The sequence below is a fragment of the Chiloscyllium plagiosum genome, unplaced genomic scaffold (assembly GCF_037043375.1).
Source record: "Chiloscyllium plagiosum isolate Xiang-an unplaced genomic scaffold, Cpla_swu_hap1 HiC_scaffold_2, whole genome shotgun sequence".
Classification (NCBI taxonomy): domain Eukaryota; kingdom Metazoa; phylum Chordata; class Chondrichthyes; order Orectolobiformes; family Hemiscylliidae; genus Chiloscyllium; species Chiloscyllium plagiosum.
In genome coordinates, this window is record NW_028270140.1 from 73,411,996 (window position 1) to 73,433,980 (window position 21,985).

The following is a 21,985-nucleotide window of genomic DNA, read 5'->3' on the forward strand; positions in this document are numbered from 1 at the left end:
CATGGTCCGAATTATGGTTGTCCTTTGGAGGATACATGGAACAGTCCTACTTCTGCAGCTACACTGGCACCATCCCTCACATTTTCCTCTGCTATATTGATGACTGTGTCAGCTTCCACGAGGAGCTCAAACAGTTCATTTATTTTACCCACAACTTCCACCCTGACCTTTAAATTCACTTGGACCATCCCTGACACCTCCATCCCTTTCCTGGACCTCTTCTTCTCCATCTCTGGCAACCGACTCTGCACCATTTCAAACCCACTGACTCCTACAGCTACCTTGACTACACCTCCTCCCGACCCCACCTTCCTGCAAAAAGGCAATCCCATACTCCCAATTCCTCCAACTTTGCTGTTTCTGTTCCCAGGATGAGCGATTCCACTCCAATATTTCCCAGATATCCTCTACTTCAAGGACCATAATTTCCCCTCCCGTGCGATCAACAATGCCCTCAACCATATCTCTTCCATTTCCTATAAGTCTGCCTTCAAACCCACTCCTCACCACAACAAGAATAGAATCCTCCTGGTCCTCACATTCCACCCCACTAATCTCCAAATCCAACGCATCATCTCCAGTTCTGTCACCTGCAGTCTGGCTCCACCACCAAAATGATATTTCCCTTCCCATCCCTATCCAATTTCTGCAGGGACCGTTCCCTCCGCAACTCCCTCGTCAGGTCCACACTCCCCACTAACCTTTCATCTATACCTGAAACCTTTCTCTATAGCCGCAGGAGGTGCAAAACTTGCCCTTACACCTCTTACCTCCATCCAAGGCCCTTTCAATGCTGGCAGAGATTCACCTGCATTTCCTCTAACCTGACTTATTGCATCCATTGCTCCCGATGTGGTCTCTTGTACATCGGAGAGACCGAGCGCAAACTCAGAGACTGGTTCAAAATAAACTGGAGGAGGCCTAGAATGGAGGAAGAACACCTCAGGAGCTTACAGCCATATGGTCTTAATGTAGAATTCACTAGCTTTCAAATCTTCCTATCCCACATCTCATCCCAGGTACAGTCCTCTCTCTCTGCCTTGTCCCCTTCACCTGACCTAATTGTTCATCTTCTTTCCCACCTATCTGCTCCATCCTCCCTCCTCCATTTATTTCTCAGCCCCCTTCCCCCTTCCCAGTCCTGATGAAAGGTTCCGACTTGAAATGTCCTCTCCTCTACTCTTCTGATGCTGCTTGACCTGCTGTGCTTTCTCCAGCTCCACACTTTATCGACTATGATACTTCAAGTGCTCATCCAACTAATTTTCAAAGTTTGTGAGGTTTCCTGCTCAACTACCCTCCCAGGCAGTGCACATGGACCCCCACTACCCTCTGAGGTGTAAAGGATTTTCCTCAAATTTCCTCTAAACCTCTTGCCTTTCATCTTAATATTTTGCACCCTTGCAATTGACTCTTTAACTAAGAGGAATAGTTGCTTTCTATTCACCCTGTCCATTAGTCTCATGATCTTATACACCCCTGTCAAGTACCTCCCCTCAACCTTCTGTGCTCCAAAGAGAACAACCCGACCTAATTCAGCTTCTCTTCATAGCTGACATGCTCCAATCCAGCCAGGCAACATCCTAATGAATCTCCTTTGCACACCCTCCAGTCCAATCATCTTTCCTATGCGGTGACTAGAACTGCACACAGTGCTCCAGCAGTGTCCTAACCAAAGTTCTGCACAGTTTCAACATAACATCCCTGCTCTTTATAAACTATTTCTCAACATGATAAAGGCAAGTGACCCTTTGCCTTCTTAACTACCCTACTGATCTATCCTACCACCTTCAGGGATCTGTGGAAAGGCATCCCAAGATCCCTGTGTTCCTCTGAGCTTCCTAGTGTCTTGCCATTCATTTAGTACTTCTATGTCTTGTTACTTCTTGCAGAGTGCATCACTTCCATTTTTCAGGGTTAAGTTCCATCTGCCATTGACCTGCCCATCTGACATCTGTTTATATCTTCCTATAACCTAATACCTTCCTCCTCACCATCAACCATCCAGTCAATCTTTGTGTCAATCTTTCTGCACTCAGCATTGAGTTCTATAAATTCAGTCAGTGAATTCTTCCCTATTTTGATAGATTTTTTTTTCTCCCAGTGTCACTATCTTGTTTTCATTTTTTTTCATTCAGTCAGGACTGATCTTTACTCTGTTATTAGTACCTTCTCTGGGTCAATTCTTTCTTCCTTTACTATTATCCAGTCCCATTTCCTTTGATATTTAATCTCCGTTGCTCCCTTACCTTTGCTTGTTAAATAGTGTAAAACCCAACATATTTACATCTCTCAAACAAAACACTGCAGATGTTGGAAATCTGAACTGAAACAAAAACTGCTGAAGAAACTTTTCACATCTGGCTGCATCAGTGGAGTTCACATTTTGAGTCGAGTATGACTCTTCAGACCTATCATGTTTCTTCAGCAAGTTTTGTTTTTAATCCATGTTTCCATTTGTCGTTAGTTCTGAAGAACAGTATTATTGGGTTTGAAATGTTAACTTTGTTTCTCTGTTTACAGATGCCTTCAGACTTGCTGAGTTTCTCCAGCACTTTCTCTTTTTACACAAACATAGCAACATGCACTCAGGGAAATGCCATTAATGCATTCACAAAGAAACACCAAGTACTGAACAAGTGAATATGTTGCTTGTGTATCAGGTCCCTCAGGTTCCAAAAGTAGGGATTAGAAATACATACGTTTGCATAATAATCTACTATCTGAAAACAAACAAGGCAATCATTATAAACAATGCAAAGTACCCTGTAAAGCTTATTGTGTAAATATAGGCACTCCTTCATCAAAATTATCCATTATGTCAAATGAGGGAAATCAAGAATAATCTACAAGTGAGTGCCTAATTAATTTCTGAGGTTTTTAAGCAGCTTCTCTTTTGAATATTTAACTTGACCGCCCTCATATAGAAACCTTTCTTTGTCTGGATTCAACAGGTTGAAGGATCCCACCCATCCTTTGGTATATCTTAACTTAGAAATTGAAAATACACATCTCAACTGCTGCCAAACATTGTTTAAACCAAATTATTATCAGTAAAAAAAAGAGAAAAGAAAGCCCCATCCGGACTTCCTCTGTTTCTTTTACAAAACGACAAATACATACCCAAACAACACTACTATTTATCATACTAAATTGTTCAGATTAGGTTAATTTGTCCACACAGTCTCTTGCCTTCTCCGAAGTGTCAAAGAGATATCTGGATCCATGTAAACTGATCTGAAGCACTGCCGGATACCTCAGAGAGTACTGGATCCCAAGCTCCCTCAGACCTCTCTTGACACCGTCATAAGATTTTCTTTTCTGGATCACCACTGCTGAGACGTCCTGGAAGAACACGATCATGGAGCCCTCATAGATTAGGGCCTTTGGATCCTTCCCCTGGATTCTGGAAGCTTTCATGATTCTCTCCTTATCTCTATAGTGATGGAACCGCACCATGAGATGACAAGGATGTTAACCCAAGCCCGATCTCCACGCCGTGACCTGGTGATCCCTCTCGATCTTCAAGCCTCTCATGCCAGCCTCCAGATAAGGAATTTCGGTAGCCAGTCCTCAATAAATTCCGTAGGCTGCTCACCTTCCTTACCCTCAGGTTGACCGATGATCTGAATATTTTTTACTCCTGCCCCTGTTCTCAAGATCATCCACTTGGTCACACAAATTACGGACATGCATCTCCAGGGCTTGGATCCTGTCCTTGGATGGACTGGGATCAGCTTCCACCACTGTGACTGTGTGCTCAACTACATCCAAACTCTTTCCCAGGTCTCCCAGCTGCTGTTCATGCTTCTGCAGCATGATAGAGATTGGAGCCAGCTTCTCTTCTATTTGTTTCCCCTACATCTCGCGAGATTTCGCGAGCTTGTTCACCAGGGCCTGGATGGTAATCAAGTCCAAGGATCCTGCAAGCTGAGCTGCAGGCCCGGCCTCAGATGCTCCTCCTTTTTTCGGCATTTCTGGATGGCAGGAAACGCAGGTAAGTTAACTTTTCAAAGTTTCTTGGAACTCCATGATCTTCCTAGAGTCCCAGGATATCACGATGATCCAGGTTGGGCGGGTTGAAGGTTCGTCTCGCTTATGCTGTGGTGCGATGCAATCCTCCTAGATCGACACCATCTTGGATCTCCCCCATCAACAGACTTTTAATTAGTAAGGAAATCAAAAGTTATGAGGGTAAGGCAAGAATGTTGAGGATTAGCAGATCAGTCATGATTTCATTGAATGGCAGAGCAAATTCGATGGGCCAAATGACCTGCTTTTGCTGCTACATCGTATGGCCTTATGATCTGAAACTGTATATGCTCCATGAATTGGTCTCCACCATATTAGAGCTAAATGCGTTTACCCAGTTTATATGTAAATTGATGATTATAGAATTCCCCTTTCTACATGCATCTTTAAATTCTTGAGTTATTCCGTGCCCTACATGACTACAGCTTGGTGGCCTGTAAACAACGTCTTGCTGTTTCTGAGTTTCACCTAAGCTGATTCTGTTCAGTGGGTTCTGCTATAATGCAATAGTTCTGTTCTCGTGCAATTCTGTGTTATAAGAAAATCACATAATAGCAGCACCATTTAAAGTAATGGGTCCAGAATCGCATTATAACCAATACATCTTTTAGATGTTCACGTTTTAGAAACTGTGGGTCCAACTTGTCAATCGCGTTATAGTGAATTTGCGTTAACGAAACACACATTAGAGCAGAACGGCCTGTACCTTGATCTTCTGATCCAAGATCTATTCTGACTAATGTATTGACCTCAACCTTTATTAGATTAGATTACATTACAGTGTGGAAACAGGCCCTTCGGCCCAACAAGTCCACACCGACCCGCCGAAGCGCAACCCACCCATACCCCCTACATTTACCCTTACCTAACACTACGGGCAATTTAGTATGGCCAATTCACCTGACCTGCACATCTTTGGACTGTGGGAGGAAACCGGAGCACCCGGAGGAAACCCATGCAGGCACGGGGAGAATGTGCAAACTCCACAAAGACAGTTGCCCGAGGGTGGAATCGAACCTGGGTTCCTGGTGCTGTGAGGCAGCAGTGCTAACCACTGAGCCATCGTGCCACTCTGTTCGTCTGAAGGCCACTGGCCCTGACACCATTCCTACAGTAACACTGAACACATGCTCCAGAACGTGTCATGTGCCTAGCCAAACTGTTCCAGCGCAGCAAGAATACTGAATTCTATCTGACAATGGGGATAATTATCCAGTATGCCCTGTACACTTAAATTGAAACAAATCTAACAATTTTTACCCCGTCATTGTACTCTCGGTCATCAGTAAGGTGATAGAGAGTGTTACCAACAGTGCTATCAGGCAGTAATTGCTTAGCTATAACCTGCTCACAGATGTTCAGTTTAAGTTCTGCCAAGACCACTCATCTCCTGATTTCATTACAGCCTTAATTCAAACATGGTTGAAGGAGTTGAATTTCACAGGGAAGGTTAAAATGACTGCATTCAACCAAATGTGACATCAAGGAACCTGAGCAAAACTGGACTCAATAGGTATCAAGGAAAACTCTTCTGGAAGAAGTCACAATTGGCACGAAGAAAGATGGTTGTGATGGTCAGAAGTCAGTTATCTCAGCTCCGAGACATCTTTGCACGAGGTCCTCAGGGTAGAAACTCTCTTTGCCCACCCATCAATGACCTTCCCCCCCCCCCCATCGTAAAGTTAGAAATGGGAATGTTTACTGATGACTGCACAATGTTTAGCATTATTTGTGACTCCATAAATACTGAAGCAGTCGATGTGCAAATGCAGCAAGGCCTGGACAATATCCAGGTTTGGGCTGCAAAGTGGTAAATAACATCTGCACCATACAAGTACCAGGCAATGTCTATTTGTAACAAGGCCATTTGTAGAATCTAACTATCATCCTTGATGTTCTGTTGCATTACCATCACAGAATCCCCCAACATCAACATCATGTCATTGGTCAGAAACTGATCTGAGCTATCCATAGATATTATGTGGTTATAAAGCAGGTCAGGGGCTAGGAATGATACAATGAGTAACTTACCTCCTGATGTCTCAAACCCATCCATCATCTAGAAGACACAAATGTGGCCTGTGATGGAACACACCTGTTTGACTGGATGTGTGCAGCTCTGACAAACTTAAGAAGTTTGACATCATGTAGGACAAAGCAACCCATTTAATTGGCACCACATCCAAGGTGACAGCAGTGGAGCAGCAGCGTTTGGACCCGAATCCTGAGTTCGTGATTCATCCGCTTCTGTCTGCCTTTCTATGTTTTCCCCTTTTTTCCTCTTTCTTTTACTTTTACTGTTTCTTTTTTCCCTTTTTTGGCAGGAGAGGTTTCTTTCCGGAGTGTTGGCAGCAGAACTCTCTTTGCTGAAATGGTGGTGCCAGGAGGTGGCAGTCGCAGCAACTTAAGCCAGAAGAGGCACCTGCTGTTTTGGTGGTGTGGGCTCAGTGTCAAGTTTGAGCCCACTTTGGGACCCGGCTGCTTCAGTGGTGGCTGCGTAGCTGCATTTTGCCTAGCACAGACTCATGGTGACATCATTGGTGGAGGCAAGATGGTGCTGAAGAATGGCAACACGATTCCAGCGCCAGTGGTGCTGCCCCAGGCCACGGCTTGGCCCTGATACATGATGGTGAAGCTGGTGGCATTCTGGCTGTGGTGGCGTGAAGGGTCTCAGAGCACCTGTCTGTTTGCAGACTGAGGGATAGACTTTGTGGCTTTGCTTTTCTGGTTGCCAGGACTCGTGGTGGAGTGATCGAGACGTTTCATTTTATTTCTACTCCTGCTTATAATTCTTTGTTTTATGTACTAAATGGTGCTGGACAATGACGACTTTGTACACTTTTCACTGTACTCCTGTACTCAACTGCACATGACAATAATATCTAAATCTAAAATTAAATCTAAACATTCATTCCTTCCAATACTAATGCTCAGTAGTAGCCAGGGTATACTATCTATAACATGCACTGCAGAAATTCCCCATTATTGGTGGGAATCACTCACTAATGAGCATGGTTGAAATTCTGTGTCACTGGTCATGAGTTCTATAGGTCCTTGTGTGGCTAATGTGCCTGATCCTAGAGCGCATTTCCAACTAGAGATTTGGTAGTTAGTTCCAAGAAGTGGAAATGGTCCTTGTCATTAAGATTGTTGGCATTCTTTTCTCTGGTTCCTTTTCTATACTTCTTGCTGACTGGTATCCTCAAAAAATTGTATCCTTCATACAGGAGTTTTCTTCAAGTTAGTTTCTTCCGAACAAGGGTCTCCCATACATTAACAAAAGTGTTGTATTTTTTGAGGGAAGTCTTCAAGGAGTCTTTGAAACACTTTTTGTTTTATCCTCCTCTCATTCAAGTGCCTTCCTTAAGCTGGGTGAGGAAGATTTACTTTGGTAGTCGGAACTTAGGCATCCTAAGCAAGTGGCTGGCCCAATGGATTTGGCTTTGGATGATTCTGGTCTTGATGCTGGAGCTATTAGCTGCTTTAAGATATGCTTGTCCTGTCAACTGATGCAGATAATCTGTCTCAAACATCATTTATGGTATTTCTGCAGAGTCTTGAGATTGCATCTATGCATAGTCTAAGTTTTGGAGCCATTTGAAGATACAGAAGGATGACTAAGATGAGTAGTGGGCAGTTCTGGGACTTCAAAGAGGCATATAAGCATATAGTGCCATGCACACCAAAGACTACCAGGATGGGGCTTTCTTTTCTCTTTTTTTTTTACTATTGATAATAATTTGGTTTAAATAATGTTTGGCAGCAGTTGAGATGTGCGTTTTCAATTTCTAAGTTAAGATATACCAAAGGATGGGTGGCGTATTCACCCCTTTGTTTCTTTATTCATATTGCTATTCTATGGTGTGTTTACTTTCTTTTCTACTTGTGTTCAGGGTGCGGCTCTAGCTAGGAGAAGGGAAAATGGATAGCTGCCTATTTTTGGGCAGTTTGGGATGGGTAGTTGCCCCCTCTGGGCAGGGGGTGGGTTCCCCTATTCAGCACCATTAGCGCTTTATATATTGTTTTTTTTGGTTTTTGTTGTTTTTAATAGTTTTGTAGGTTTGTTAAATGTAGTGGTTTAGTTTATGTAGTTTTTATGTTCGATAGATCTGGTGACACTAAGGTTCAGCGATTGGTGGTTCGAGTTCCTCCTCTCTGGAATTTAAATGTTACTGCAGAAAGGTATGGCTAATGACTTGATTAAATGGTGTACCTGGAATATCGAGGGAAGTCACTCACCAATTAAGAGGAAGAAGGTACTTCTGAGTCTTAGAAAGAAGGTGGATATTGCTTTGTTACAGGAGACACACTTGGATGATAGGGAGCATTTGAGATTATGACAGAATGGCTTTAATTGAGTTTATTTTTCATCATTTAATACCAGAAGTAGGGGAGTGGTTATATCGATTAGGAAGAATCTCCCATTTAAGTTACTTGAGTGTGTTAAAGACACACACAGGAGGTTTGTAATTCTTAAAGCTTTGATAAATGGGGAAGAATATGTTTTAAATGTTTATTGCCCTCCAGCTTATCCCTTTCTGGTAGATGCATTTTCTAAAGTGATCAGTCTCGAGTCCTGGCACATCATTATAGGGAGAGATTTTAACTGACTCATGGATCCCACAGTAGACAGGTTGCCCAAAGGTCCCTTGATACCCTCTGTACAAACTAAACAATTAGTGGATCTTTGTGTGGAGTTAGGATTGGTGGCCGTCTGGAGGCGTCTCCACCCGACAGGGATTTTACATTTTTCTCCAATGCATACAGATGCCACACCAGGATTGATTTTTTTCTCTCTCTCTGACCCCTGTGGCAACCCCGGACTTGGTGGCATCTTGTATGATTGGTAATATTACCATCTCTGATCATGCCCCAGTGTACCTTATGGTTAAGATTAAGGACATTACAGTGAGTTCGAGGCACTGGCAAATAGATCCCTTTATCCTCAAGGATAATAAGTTTGTGGAGTATTTTTCTAGGGGATTTCGGGCATTCCTACACATTAACTCAGGCTTGCCTAGTAGTCCATCCGCTCTTTGGGAAACTGCCAAAGCCTATGCCAGGAGTTAGTTATTTCCTACTCCGCCAATAGGAGGTGGCAGAACTGTGAGCAGCAACGTCTCCTTGAAGCATGGTTGAAGGCAACCGAGAAGGCCTACTTTGACAGACCCTCACTGGCTAAACTACAGAGGATGCGGTCTGCATTGAATTCCTGCTCATGCAGACGGCAAAGAAGGATCTTGCTTTTGCAAAGCAAAGGTTATACGAGCATGGTGACAAGCCAGGCAAATACTTAGCATATCTTGTTAGGAAAAGGAGTGCCCCACAAGCCATTACGGCGATTAGGGAAGGATCTGGGAACCCAACATGCGACTCTAAAAAGATTAATGCGGCACTTCAGAGATTTTACTCTAAGTTATACCAATCTGAGGGTTGTGAGGAGGGCTGGCCAAAATGGAATTTTTTTAAGGATCTGTAGCTCCTGGGCGTGACCCCCGAACAAGCAGCTTCAGAGTGGAAAGGTGCCCGGTCCTGATGGACTTCCCAGCAAATTCAATAAGGAATTTATAAACATTGTCAGGCCCGATGCTCAATATATTTAATGATTCATACAGTCATGCTTGTCTCCCACCATCTCTGAGAGAGGCCAATATTTCACTCTTTCTTAGAAAAGGGAGGTCCCGGAGGGCTGTGTTGTATAGACCCATTTCACTCTTAAATGTGGACTTTAAAATCCTCTCTAAGACTCTCGCGTTATGGGTGGAGACTGTGTTACCTTCTATTGTTACAGAGGATCAGACGGGCTTCATGAAGGGCCGTAGACCCTCCTATAATGTTAGGAGGCTACTTAATGTAATTCAAGCCTATCAACAACAGTCATTACAGAAACTGGTGATTTCTCTAGATGCAGAGAAGGCATTGGACCAAGTTGAATGGTTGTATCTATTTAATACTCTGTAGCGTTTGACTTGGGCGAGGCCTTTATAAGATGGGTAAAGATTCTCTACAGTGGCCCTCTCGCAGCAGTCATCACCAATGGGGTGCGATCAAGCAATTTTAACATTTTTAGGGGCAGTTCCAGAAGTGGGGTCAAAATTGCATAAGATTTCGTTATATGCGGACGATGTCCTAATTTTTTGTCAAATCCAGCAATTTCAGTGCCTCTCCTGATACAATGCATCTGCACATTTGTGTCCTTTTCAGGGTACAATAGTAATTTTGCGAAATCGGAAGTTATGTCTATGGGAAGTCTTAGGAAGGAGCTAGGTCTTGAGGGCGAATATCGATTCCCATTTAAATGATCACAGGGGGGTTTATTTGGGCATATTCATTACTCCAGGTCTGGATCGGCTGTTCAAAGCCAATTTTGCTCAATTATTTGACAAAATCAAACAAGACCTTCAAAGATAGGAGGCACTTCCAGTCTCGTGGTTGGGTCGGATAGCGCTTATTAAGATGAATATTCTCCCCTATTTGCTATACGGATGCTCCCCAACTTTCAATAAACAAACATTCAGGAGACTGGAGCTGGTTCAGCTCCTTTATTTGGCATCATAAGCGATCCCTCATTAAATTAGCTAAAGTGCAACTGCCTCACAGATTGAGGGGAGTGGACCTTCCGGACATTAAAAATTACCAATTAAGCTCGCTTTTATCCTAAGTGAATGATTGGGCTTGTGGGGGATTCTCTTTCAATATAGTTAGATATCAAAGTCTCCCAGGCAAGTTGCCCCCTTACTAGCTCGCTGTTTTTAGACAAAATGAGGACAGTTAGGGAATATTGACATAACCTAATCATTATTAATACTGTCAAAGCATGGAGGGCAATTCGGCAGAGGGAAGGCAATATTGGCAAAACATCTTATTTTACACCTTTAGTGGGTATGCCGGGATTTCAACCGGGGATGATAGACTCAGGATTTCAATCCTATAGATAAAAATAGCTGGAAAAGCTCAGCAGATCTGGTAGCATCTATGAAGAGAAACCATAGTTAATGTTTCAGGTTGAGTGACCCATCCTCTGCCAGACCTGCTCAGTCTATAATATTCTTCAGAACAAATAGCATGCCCTCACTTCCCTTGTTGATTGGATATCTCAATTTTCCCAACCACTTTGCTAATGATCCTGCTACCAGAATGAGGGACAAAATAAACATTAGACCAGCCGCTCAATGAGAAGAACTTAAAGAGAGTTTATCTGCTTACATTAATTTTTATAATAGGATACTCAAAAAAGTTGACGCTCTGCAAGCTTGAGTGTATGATTTAGGATTTTATTAATCAGCATAAGAAAAAATGTAACAAATTCAGTAAATTTTACAAGTCTTTCATAATGCAACATTTACACTTTCCAAAATAGAAGAGCAGTTGCATCACTTAAAAATTTCAAATGAATCATTATACAATGTATCAATTGAATGAATATTTCAGAATATTTGATTCTGTTTTAGATTTCATAAAATATTCATCAGCAGTCTTTTGTGCATTTTCATTCCCTCCTACCGTGAACAAAGAAGCATCATTATCAACAGCAACAAGACAATTAACTTGTTTTTTAAAAAAAATCTTTGTTAAAAGATGCCTTTGTTATTCTTTCACTTTAATGACTTGTCTGCTGCTCTGTTAGATGCGTCTGAAGCAATGGGCTGTTCAGCCACCGAAAGGCTTAGCAATTTCTCTGGAACCTGAACCACCACATATTCTTGGGGTTGACCATTCCTCCTGGATGAATATTGCTTGCTAGTTCGATGTTCATTAGAACCAACTGCTTCTTCAGATTTCGGAAGTTTGTTCTCTGAGTTCTGGTGGCTACATTTTGAGTTTTTGGACTTGGATTCAAATGATTGATTTTCAAGTTGAACAGCAATATTTGTGGAAGCATTAAGAATTTGTGTAGTATCAGACTGATTGTGAGAGGCTTGATCTCCAGCAAACAACTGTTAACATATCAGAACAGAAAATGAAAAAAACTACAAGAGAGTGCCCAATTCATATCCTGTTTTGATGACTGTCAAAGTTTAAATAATTGTTAATTTGTTGATCTTAAGACTACAAATGTTTAACCTCACTCCAACTCCCAAAATTTCCTTAACTTTACTTTATCTACAACAGCTATCATTACTCCTGCCAGCTTTGCTGTGGATATGTGCTTAGAAGGAATAAATGATCAACAATAACTCTACAGTCTGAACCTAATTCATTTGTCGGTGCTGTGTGAAATCACTGAGAACAGCTGTAGTAATGGCTGCAATGCCATAAGAAATGCAAGTTCTTATTACTATATTTTAAGATATTTATTTGATTTCATTTATTGCCACAATTAGGACAATACAGATGATACAGACAATCAAAATTCTGCACATTTTGTGAAAAACGTTGTATTGTCTCGACTATTATGCGTCAGCAGTTTGGAATTCATAACTCTCCCAATTAACTACAAACTTCAATGTGTTTTTTTTTAAATTGGAACTGAAACAAATACTGAATGTGGAAGATCACTGTTAGGGATCTTCGCCTTTGAGCTAGTAACACAGCAGAACATATTATGACAATCATTTCAACCGCATGTTGCCATAAGAAAATGTTCAGACAAACCAAAATTAAGTAACTGACATACTGGGGATTTGTCCATCAAAATACATTAGTGAAGGATACCTCAATTGATCAATTTGTTAGTTTGAAAGAGTTGAAAACTTGTACATTAGAGTTCAGCTATGAAATCATTGGATACAAAGTTAATTCAAAATCTAAGTGAAGCTAATATTGTTTTGCAACAGAAACAGAAAATACTGGTGTTTCATACCAGATAAGTACCTTCCTGAACAGTGACAAAGACAAGCTAACATTAACAAATACACTCCATATATGATTTGGTCAGCACTGAAGAGCCCTACAAACTTCTAAAGTCCGAAGATCCCTGCTCTCTACTTAATTATTAATTCATTAGGGTGAACTGTAGCTGTATTCAGTGCCTCTAGTTAAGTGAAAGGAAAAAAATATCATTGACCATGATCTGATGACCGAAAAATTTGTGCTTTTGGCAGTCAAGCTCAGGTGTAAGGTCTTTTCAGTAAACTGGCCCACCAATATTCACTGTCACATCTTATACAGAAGTAACAGCCATGTGTTAGATACGTAATGGTAGCAGAGGAGAAAGTCAGGACTGCAGATGCTGGAGATCAAAGTCAAGTGTGTGGTGCTGGAAAAGCATAACATGTCAGGCAGCATCTGAGGGGCAGGAGAATCGACCTTTTGGATAAAATCCCTTCATCAGGGATGAAGGATTTATGCCCAAAACATCAATTCTCCTCCTCCTCGGATGCTGCCTGACCTGCTGTGCTTTTCCAGCACCACACTCTCAATAATGGTAGCAGACCTTGTAAAGCAACCGCTTTAGCATTCAGTCAATGTCATGAGAAACAAAGAGGAAGAAAATATTGGTAGCAAAAATCAACAAAACCAAACTATTGGTAAATTTAATTAACCGTTATTTCAATTTACAGCTGCTTGCACATCTTGTAGCATTTCCAGAAATTAGCACAAAAGGAAGCCAGTCCATCCATTCTGCCAGACTAAATCGTTGAAGCTACTCCTCAAAATATCAGAGTACAGAAGAGGTCCTTCAGCCCATCATGTCTGTGCCATCCATTACACTAAATTTACAATAGTCCCACTTTCCAGCACTAGCTCATAGCCTTGAATGATATGACATTTCAAGTGCTCATTCAAGGATTTTCCTTTCAGCCCACTCTGCTGAAAAAAAAAGCTTATCCAGCTTCTTTTCATAGCTAATGTGCTCCATTCCTGGCAAGATCCTGGAGAATCATTGAGTACTCATTTGTCTTGTTTCTTCTTCCACGTGAATCATCTCACTCATTTCAGGGTTAAATTCCATCTGCTCATCTGATTATATCCTCCAAGAATTCAAGACCTTTTACCTCACTCTCACCCACCGAACCAATCTTTGCATTATCCCCCAACTATTTATCATATCCCCCATAGTCTCATTTATGTTATGTATTTATATCATGAACAATAAGGGACCCACCACTGATCACAATGGCTGCCACTGAACCCTGGCCTCCAATCATAAAAATAACCTCTACCACGACCCTCTCTCTCCTGCTACTAAGATAATATGGATCCCATATGCTTTTACCTTCTTTATCAGTCTCCCATGTGGGACTTTGTCAAAGACTTTGCTGAAATCTACATAAACTAAATCAACTCCACTACCCTCATCTACACACTTGGTCACCTCTTTGAAAAATTCAACCAGATTTGTGAGGCATAACCTGCCTTTGACAAAACCAAATTGGTTATCCCTGATCAAGCTCTCCTCTAAATGGAGATTATTCCTTTCCTTCAGAATTCTCAGTGTTGTCAATAGTTTTAAATCTTCAGTAGAATCTTAAGGGTCAAGAAACATGGATGATGGTAAAATTTGTGGCAGAGTTGGACAGGAAGTCCAACAAGACTGTTCTCAACATCAGGACTAGCTTGCTGCATTTTCATTCCTTTCCTGAGCGATGGGGCATGTTCCTCATTAGGCTGTAATAATTTCCCAACAGCTTATAGCCTGCTCAATGCCTTTTAATGCCACAATTGCCTCATTAATACTGAGCTTCCCATCTTACCAGACTCAACAAACAAGCTAGATGTTGAATTTTTGACATGGAAGTCAGAATGGGTACTTGGTGGCTTCAGTTTGCTGCTGGCTGTGACCAGCATTCACATTGTTCAGCACCAAACAACATTTCACAGCATGACACATGGCAAACAGGCCCTTCACCCACAGATACTGGCATCTGACACTTGTCAAAGCCTCACACCCATCTTGGCACTTCTATGATACATTTGTGCAAGACGCTTAGGAAGTACACTCTTGAAATTAAAAGCTGCAGTAAAGACAAGCACCCATAGCATAGACTGGACCAGGCTGTATCTCAGAGTGCTCACTTAGCACTCGCTCAGTTAGTGCCTACCGATTTGCTTCCAGCATCCAGGCCTTGCTTTGCTTTGTTGACTAGTGCAGTCACACAACCAGGCAGCTTGCCTTGCTGGTCAGCTGCCATCAATCAAGCCAGTGTACACCTTGCTGTATGTTACTGAACTACATCAATCTCACACCTGCACTACGTGCCAGAAGCTCAGGCAGCAAACACACTGCATATACCGTAAACAAATAGCCATGTTTCAATGTCTTATGGGAGTATTCCTGACCAAAATCTATGGAGTCACTGCCAGTGAGGTATTCCTGGCACAATAAGTCAAGGGCAATCTCCAGTACAAGTTAGGGGTTTGGCCGTAGGTGGCTGTTCTCAGTCAAGTGGCTCATACCTCTGGAGTTTGGGGAATGGGTCAAGTCAGTCCTGGGGCTCTATAGTGGCCAATTCAACAGTGAGCTAACATAGTTGGAGAGATGCACAGAGATTAGTCAGGGATCTGGGCATTTATCATCCAGGGCTGTGTAGTCAAGTTGCCCAAGGGTGTAGCTCATGTATGATCAGGTCTGTCCACAGAAACTAAAGGGAAAGAGGATTGGCGTGTTCAAGAGGTTCTGTTGCCATTGGATTGGGGACTGCAAGCTGGGGGAGTTCCCTGTGGAGGGAGGGTGACAACTGCAAAGACTCAATAGTATCCGTAAAATGAGGAAAACATGGTTTAGCACGATGGAAATGCGGTCATGTGGGAGGCAGGTTTGTCCACGGTGAGAAGCACACGTGTGTGTGTGTGAGTGCGTGAGAGTGTGTGTGCTTGTGAGTGAGTGAGTGAGTGAGTGAGTGAGTGAGTGTGTGTGCTTGTGAGTGAGTGAGTGAGTGAGTGAGTGAGTGAGTGAGCGAGTGAGCGAGTGAGCGAGAGAGCGAGAGAGCGAGAGAGCGAGAGAGCGAGAGAGCGAGAGAGCGAGAGAGCGAGAGAGCGAGAGAGCGAGAGAGCGAGAGAGCGAGAGAGCGAGAGAGCGAGAGAGCGAGAGAGCGAGAGAGCGAGTCTTGCATCACTGCTGGCCGTTTCTCTACAATGTCAATAGTGCACTGATCTGAGTTGAAACTTTGGTTCAGGTTTTAGAGTTTTGCAGCGTGACCTCCTCTGTCTGTCATCCAGAAAGAGGATGCCACTCTTTTGCACTGTCCCTCAACCAGGACCTCCAGCTCCCTGTCAAAGAATCACAGTTTCATCTTCCACTTCTCAGGCATGTTCAGATTCTGTCATTTACCAAGCAGGGCAACTTCTGAACTCCAGTGCACACTGGGTGCACATGAGTTTTTTAAAAGATGGTTTGGGCACCCGGTAGGTTTGTCTTTTGGCAGATAACTGGTCAGTGACAAGTTGTCCCAGGAATGGAGCACGCTAAGATGAGGAAAGAGTTGGGCGGGAAAGATACCAAATGCTGAGGTAGGTGGTTGACAAGATGGATTTGATAAGATACGATGAGAAATCTCACCAGGCTTTGTATTTGGAATTCCTCAAAAACAAAAAACTGACACAGCTTGCACAGTCAAAAAAGGTAAGACTCAGATCCTAGTCTTCGGTTACTAACCCTTCTACAAATGGAAATTGCATCCAATACTAACATTATCAAGCTTTTCATAATTTTGTAAAACTCTTGATTTACTCTGCTCGAAGAAAAACATTAAGCTATTTATTTGCATATTAATTAGCGAGGAATCATAGACAGGGACAACATGAAGTCATGTAAACCTGTTTTAAAAATGAGCATTTCACTCCTCTATTAAGAAAAAAAAAGTACTTTTAAAACTCCTCAGAGTTACAGCACCCGCTGTTCTTTTGGTTTTTATTGGTTACATTTTCATTTTTGGGGATTTCTTTTCCATTCTCACTAAATCCTTTACTAGGTGTTGCAGTTACACACTAACAATTCTTCGGTGTTTGTGATGCATTTTGTTTTCTTCTGATAAATATGTAGCACAAATGCTAACAATTGTATGCGTATATATACATTATTAAATTTTGTAACTCGAAAATAAGATTTTCATCATTATTGGTGAACAAAACTCCCATAATTTGGGGCAACACTGTGGCTCAGTGGTTAGCACTGCTGACTCGGATTCGGTTCCAGCCTCAGATGACGGTGTGTGTAGTTTGCACATTCTCCCAGTGTCAAAAGTGTATTAATCAAAGCAAGTTGAGCTGTGTTGCTTAGCAATTACGGATGAATTTACATCAATAAGTACAGCTTTTCAATGAAATGATGTGACAACATTAGCAATCAATTGCCTAAAGATTAGTTAAGTACCAACCAATGTTAAATGAATGTGCCTAAATGAATGAGGGAGGGGCCCTCTTGTGGCACTGTGGTAACTGTCCCTACCCAAAACTGCGAGTCCCACATTAAATTCCGACCTGCTCCAGAGAAGTGTAATAATATCTATGAATAGATTTATTGAAAAAAAAAGGATAAATAAAAAAAACTTTAAAAAATAATAAATTAGGGTACAATAACAAACAATACAATGTTTAAAAGACATTTGGATAAGTACATGACTAGGAAAGATTTAGATGGATATGGGCCAACAGCAGGCAGCATCCGAGGAGCTTCGAAATCGATGTTTCGGGCAAAAGCCCTTCATCAGGAAGAAGGGCTTTTGCCCGAAACGTCGATTTCGAAGCTCCTCGGATGCTGCCTGAATTGCTGTGCTCTTCCAGCACCACTAATCCAGAATCTGGTTTCCAGCATCTGCAGTCATTGTTTTTACCTCATGGGCCAACAGCAGGCAGATAGGACTAGTTTAGTTAGGGATCATGGTCGGTGTGGACTAGTTGAACCGAAGGGTTTGTTTCCATGCTGTATGATTCTATGGCACTAATTCGTTATTGGAACAATGTATTTTATAAAAAATAATCTGTTTCATTTATAACTGACAGCTATCAATCAAGTTTATATTACTGCAAATGTTCTTTTAATCTGTTAGTTGACAATTATTTTGACTGAAAGATATCCTTCAACAAATACTACCAGAACAGATAAACTATGTATTTATTTAAATGCCTTTTATAAGCTCTTAATGTGTACAAATTGATCACTGTTTACCTATGGAATGTAATTAATTTGTTTGAAGCATATTAAGCACAAAAGATTCTATGTACTTCTCAGTGTTTCCTTTAAAAATTATAAACTTTATTCACCTGTATAACATGTGGTGTTTCCTGAAGTATTTTCTCTTTGGTTGATTCATCTTGTCCTTTCTGACCATTTCCAACTGTGGATGATAACTGAGGTTGTCCAACAGGACCAAAGTCTGATTGGTCTATTCCAGCCATGCTGGCCAATTTCCCAAGACTGCAAAATATTTATATATACAGTGGTGGGATAAAGTGCAAGACAACTTATTAAAACATTTTCTCTTGTAGCTAAAGGGACTTCAGGGCAGAACACAAATCACTGACAGAACACCAATCATGTTTTTCTTGTATCTATGAGAGACATTTAACTTAATAAAGTTCTTGCAAAGTGTGTGCAGGCTTAGGAAAGAAAATGACAGTGTACAAAGGAGAAATGTTAAAGAAAGGCTCACTGCTTAAGGAAGAAGTTGCACAAATTATTGAAGGTAGCAGGACAGACAGAGAGAGCAGTAAATAAAGCATGGTTTTCCCGGCTTTACTAACAGAGGCATACAGTACCAGAAGAAAGAGGTGATATGAAATGAGACACTTGTTAAACCTCAGCTGAAGTATAGCATACAGTTGTGAGTGCGAAATTGTAGGAAAATTGTTAATGCATTAGAGAGAGTGCAAAAGTGATTTACAAGAATGCCTCCAGGAAATTAGGAACTTCAGTTATGAGGATATATTTAAGAAGTTTGGACTGTTCTACTTGAAGAGAACACGACTGAGTGGAGATTTGATTTTACATCGTAAGTGAGCAAGATAAAGAAAAGCTGTTCCCAGTCATAAAAGGAACAAGAATGCAAACATGGATTTAAAGTAAAATGCCAAAGTAAAAAAAATTCACTCAGCAAGTAGTTAGGGTATGGAATTCACACCCGGGAATGGAGGTGGAGGCAGGTTCAGTTGAGGCAGATGGATGAAAGAATGAATTGGATAAAGGAATTATGGAAAATAGAAAATTTTCATCAGTCCTATGTTCAGGCAACAAAAACACAGCATTATATTGGTTTCCTTTCTTTTTTCATAAAAACTCTTACTTTATTCCAGATTTATTGCAATCAATGAGGGTTTAAGTGTTGTTTGCTAATAAAACGGAAGATTGAAAATGGCCATTAATTTGAACCTTTAGGTCAAAAAGAACAAAGCTTCAAAATTTATTTTTGTCATTCTCAGAAGAATTATTTGCACCTGTAATTGTAATGCCTGAAATGTGAAAGAGAAACAAAAGTACCTATGTATCATATATATTAGTGAAATTCTTAAGACTTGTTATCACTAATGGGAAGAATAAGTTGTTTTATATTTTGTAAATTACAAAGTATTTTCTGCTACTAAGGGGGAGAGGAGTTATTGTATGACTGTTCAGTAAAGCTTCTAGTTATTTCGACCTATTACAGTCTGTAAGAAATTAGTATGATGTTCTGTTTAAGAATGATCAACTATAAGCGCATTTTCAAAAGTCAGAATTGCCTTATGCTCGTGAGAAAGCAAGGTCATGGGTTTAAATTTTTGTTGTTGTTATTATGGTTAAGGCTAACACAAAAGTTGTGGTCAAGAAACACACTTTCATGGTATAACAAATGTTCATGAAGATATTGAAGCGAATTGGTTTGTTTTGAAATTAGCTTAGTATCTTAGTACTTTAAGGCTTACTTTTTAAACAGTACATAACAGATGTTTACTCCAAGTAGCACTTTCAAATTAGGTTTTATAAACAGTCTTGTGGTTATTTTGTCCGTTGATATACAATCAATTGAATGTATTACATTGTTTCTTATGTGTGTTTTTGTTACTTCACTTTTTATATACTTGTTATCCCATTGTGGTGGGCTTTTATTTAATATGTACAAACTGCATATTTTTTATGTAGGTGCAACTTTACTCTGCTAAACCTGTTTCAAGCACCAGAGTTATGGTGAAGTCAGTTATCACCAAAAAAGTCTTTCAGTCAAAAGATACTGATAGGTTTTAGAATTTTCCCGAGAACTAAGATGTATCAATTAGGCATTTGTGATGATATTAAATCACTAGAATGTGACTTTACATACACCACATAGACACAAATTGTTCTAATTGTGTCACATTAAACATCTATGGAGTTAGTAAGGTAATAAGTACAAGCTGTCATAAAAAGGATTTGACTGACATTTGAAATAATAATATCAGAAAAAAGCAGGGCGTGATATGAGTAAGATAACCATCACTTTTAAAGAAACCCATTAGGAGTTGGGCACACATTACCTAGCCAATCTGAGACTGATCATGTGATGTTCATGCCAGCCAATTAGATTGCAAACTACATCTGATCACACATGGGGGAAGTAGTTAGCAAGAATTAATAAGCAATGACACTGGTACAGTGCACAGAACAAAAGACCGAAGATAGAAGGAACACTTCATTCAACAGAAAGGAACAGGCGAGGTGTGGCCAATCAACCAGAAACCATGAGGTGGGATTCCATTGTGAATTGACAAATCCATTGCTTTTATTAAGTATCATTTCTTTTGCACTTATTTGATAACGTTAAATTATGTGAAACTTATTCAAACATACTCATACCAAGAGTAGACCTGCATTTAGTCAAATTTAAACAATCTTGAGATTCTTTCTCAAAATTGGTCTTTTATTGTAATTGACTTATGTCTCACAATTAAAGTTGAGTTGAATGTTCCAAATCTCACATTATTAAAGTTTATTAAAATGTTAAACAAGTACATAGAGGGTCAGAATATAAAAAATGCAGTCGTTCATACTCAACCCTACTTTTGAGAACACTCACTTTCTTTTATAAAGCGGAAGGTCAGTCAGGGGTTATGAATATTCAGCCTTCTGTGCCAATTAATGTATCACAATGTTATTGTAGGCATTTGTGAAATGCATTTCCATGGCAAACAAGATTATTGGTCATATAGCAACATTTTAAATTTCAGCCAACTTTATAAAGCAGAAAGGAAATACAGAAAGAGACATGTACAACAACTTACCCAGCATCTTTTAAGAGATCTAAAAAAGCATGAAATTTCTTGAAAGAGGCTTCAATGCTTTCTAGTACTCCTTCATCCTCAAGGATCGTACTTGTGGTAGATTGCGCTTGCAGAGCATCAGACAGAGAAAGATTGATTTTTCGAAGCTGGGCATTTTCAACTTCAAGCTGTCAAAGGTAAGCAGATCACAAGAACTATTTTGTATTAATTGCTTAGTATATTCTATTTCTGATTCACAATATTAACAAAACATTTACTTGTTTCACTCTTGAAGTTTAAGCGAAGTCAACAGTATAAACTTACTTCATATGGACATTGATGTTGTTGTATGATCCAGGTAATGAGGTTAGCATTGAAGCAAACTCTAAGCTAAATCCTTAAGAAAAGGGGTGAATTGGTAAAGCAGCAGTTCCAATGTTCCCAATATATTTTTCAAGTTCTAAAATTCACAGGCCAATGAACATCTTTTTTTCTTGCAGATGTTAAAAAAGTAATTTAAACCAATGTTGAAAGATTGAACACATGGGGCTAAATCTTGGCGGGGCAATAAACCTTAGCTGAAAATGTGTTGCTGGAAAAGCGCAGCAGATCAGGCAGCATCAAGGGAACAGGAGAATCGACGTTTCGGGCATAAGCCCTTCTTCAGGAATGAGGAAAGTTTGTCCAGCAGGCGAAGATAAAAGGTAGGGAGGAGGGACTTGGGGGAGGGGCGTCGGAAATGTGATAGGTGGAAAGAGGTCAAGGTGAGGGTGATAGGTCAGACTGGGGTGGGGGCGGAGAGGTCGGGAAGAAGATTGCAGGTTAGGAAGGCGGTGCTGAGTTCGATGGATTTGACTGAGAC

At 40.8% G+C, this 21,985-nt stretch overlaps 1 protein-coding gene across 2 annotated transcripts in view; it reads right to left on the reverse strand.

The window, feature by feature from the left end:
- Positions 1-11,292: 11,292 nt before the first annotated feature.
- The window catches only part of cep78 (centrosomal protein 78), an 84,428-nt gene continuing 73,735 nt past the window's right edge, over positions 11,293-21,985 (reverse strand). For both annotated transcript variants that reach the window (XM_043712611.2, XM_087997741.1), the window contains 3 exons: positions 21,145-21,311; positions 18,178-18,331; positions 11,293-11,969 (listed from right to left, as the gene is read on the reverse strand). In XM_043712611.2, coding sequence (XP_043568546.2) covers positions 11,628-11,969; positions 18,178-18,331; positions 21,145-21,311 — 663 coding nt within the window. In that variant the 3' untranslated portion in view covers positions 11,293-11,627. The remainder of the gene's footprint in view (positions 11,970-18,177; positions 18,332-21,144; positions 21,312-21,985) is intronic.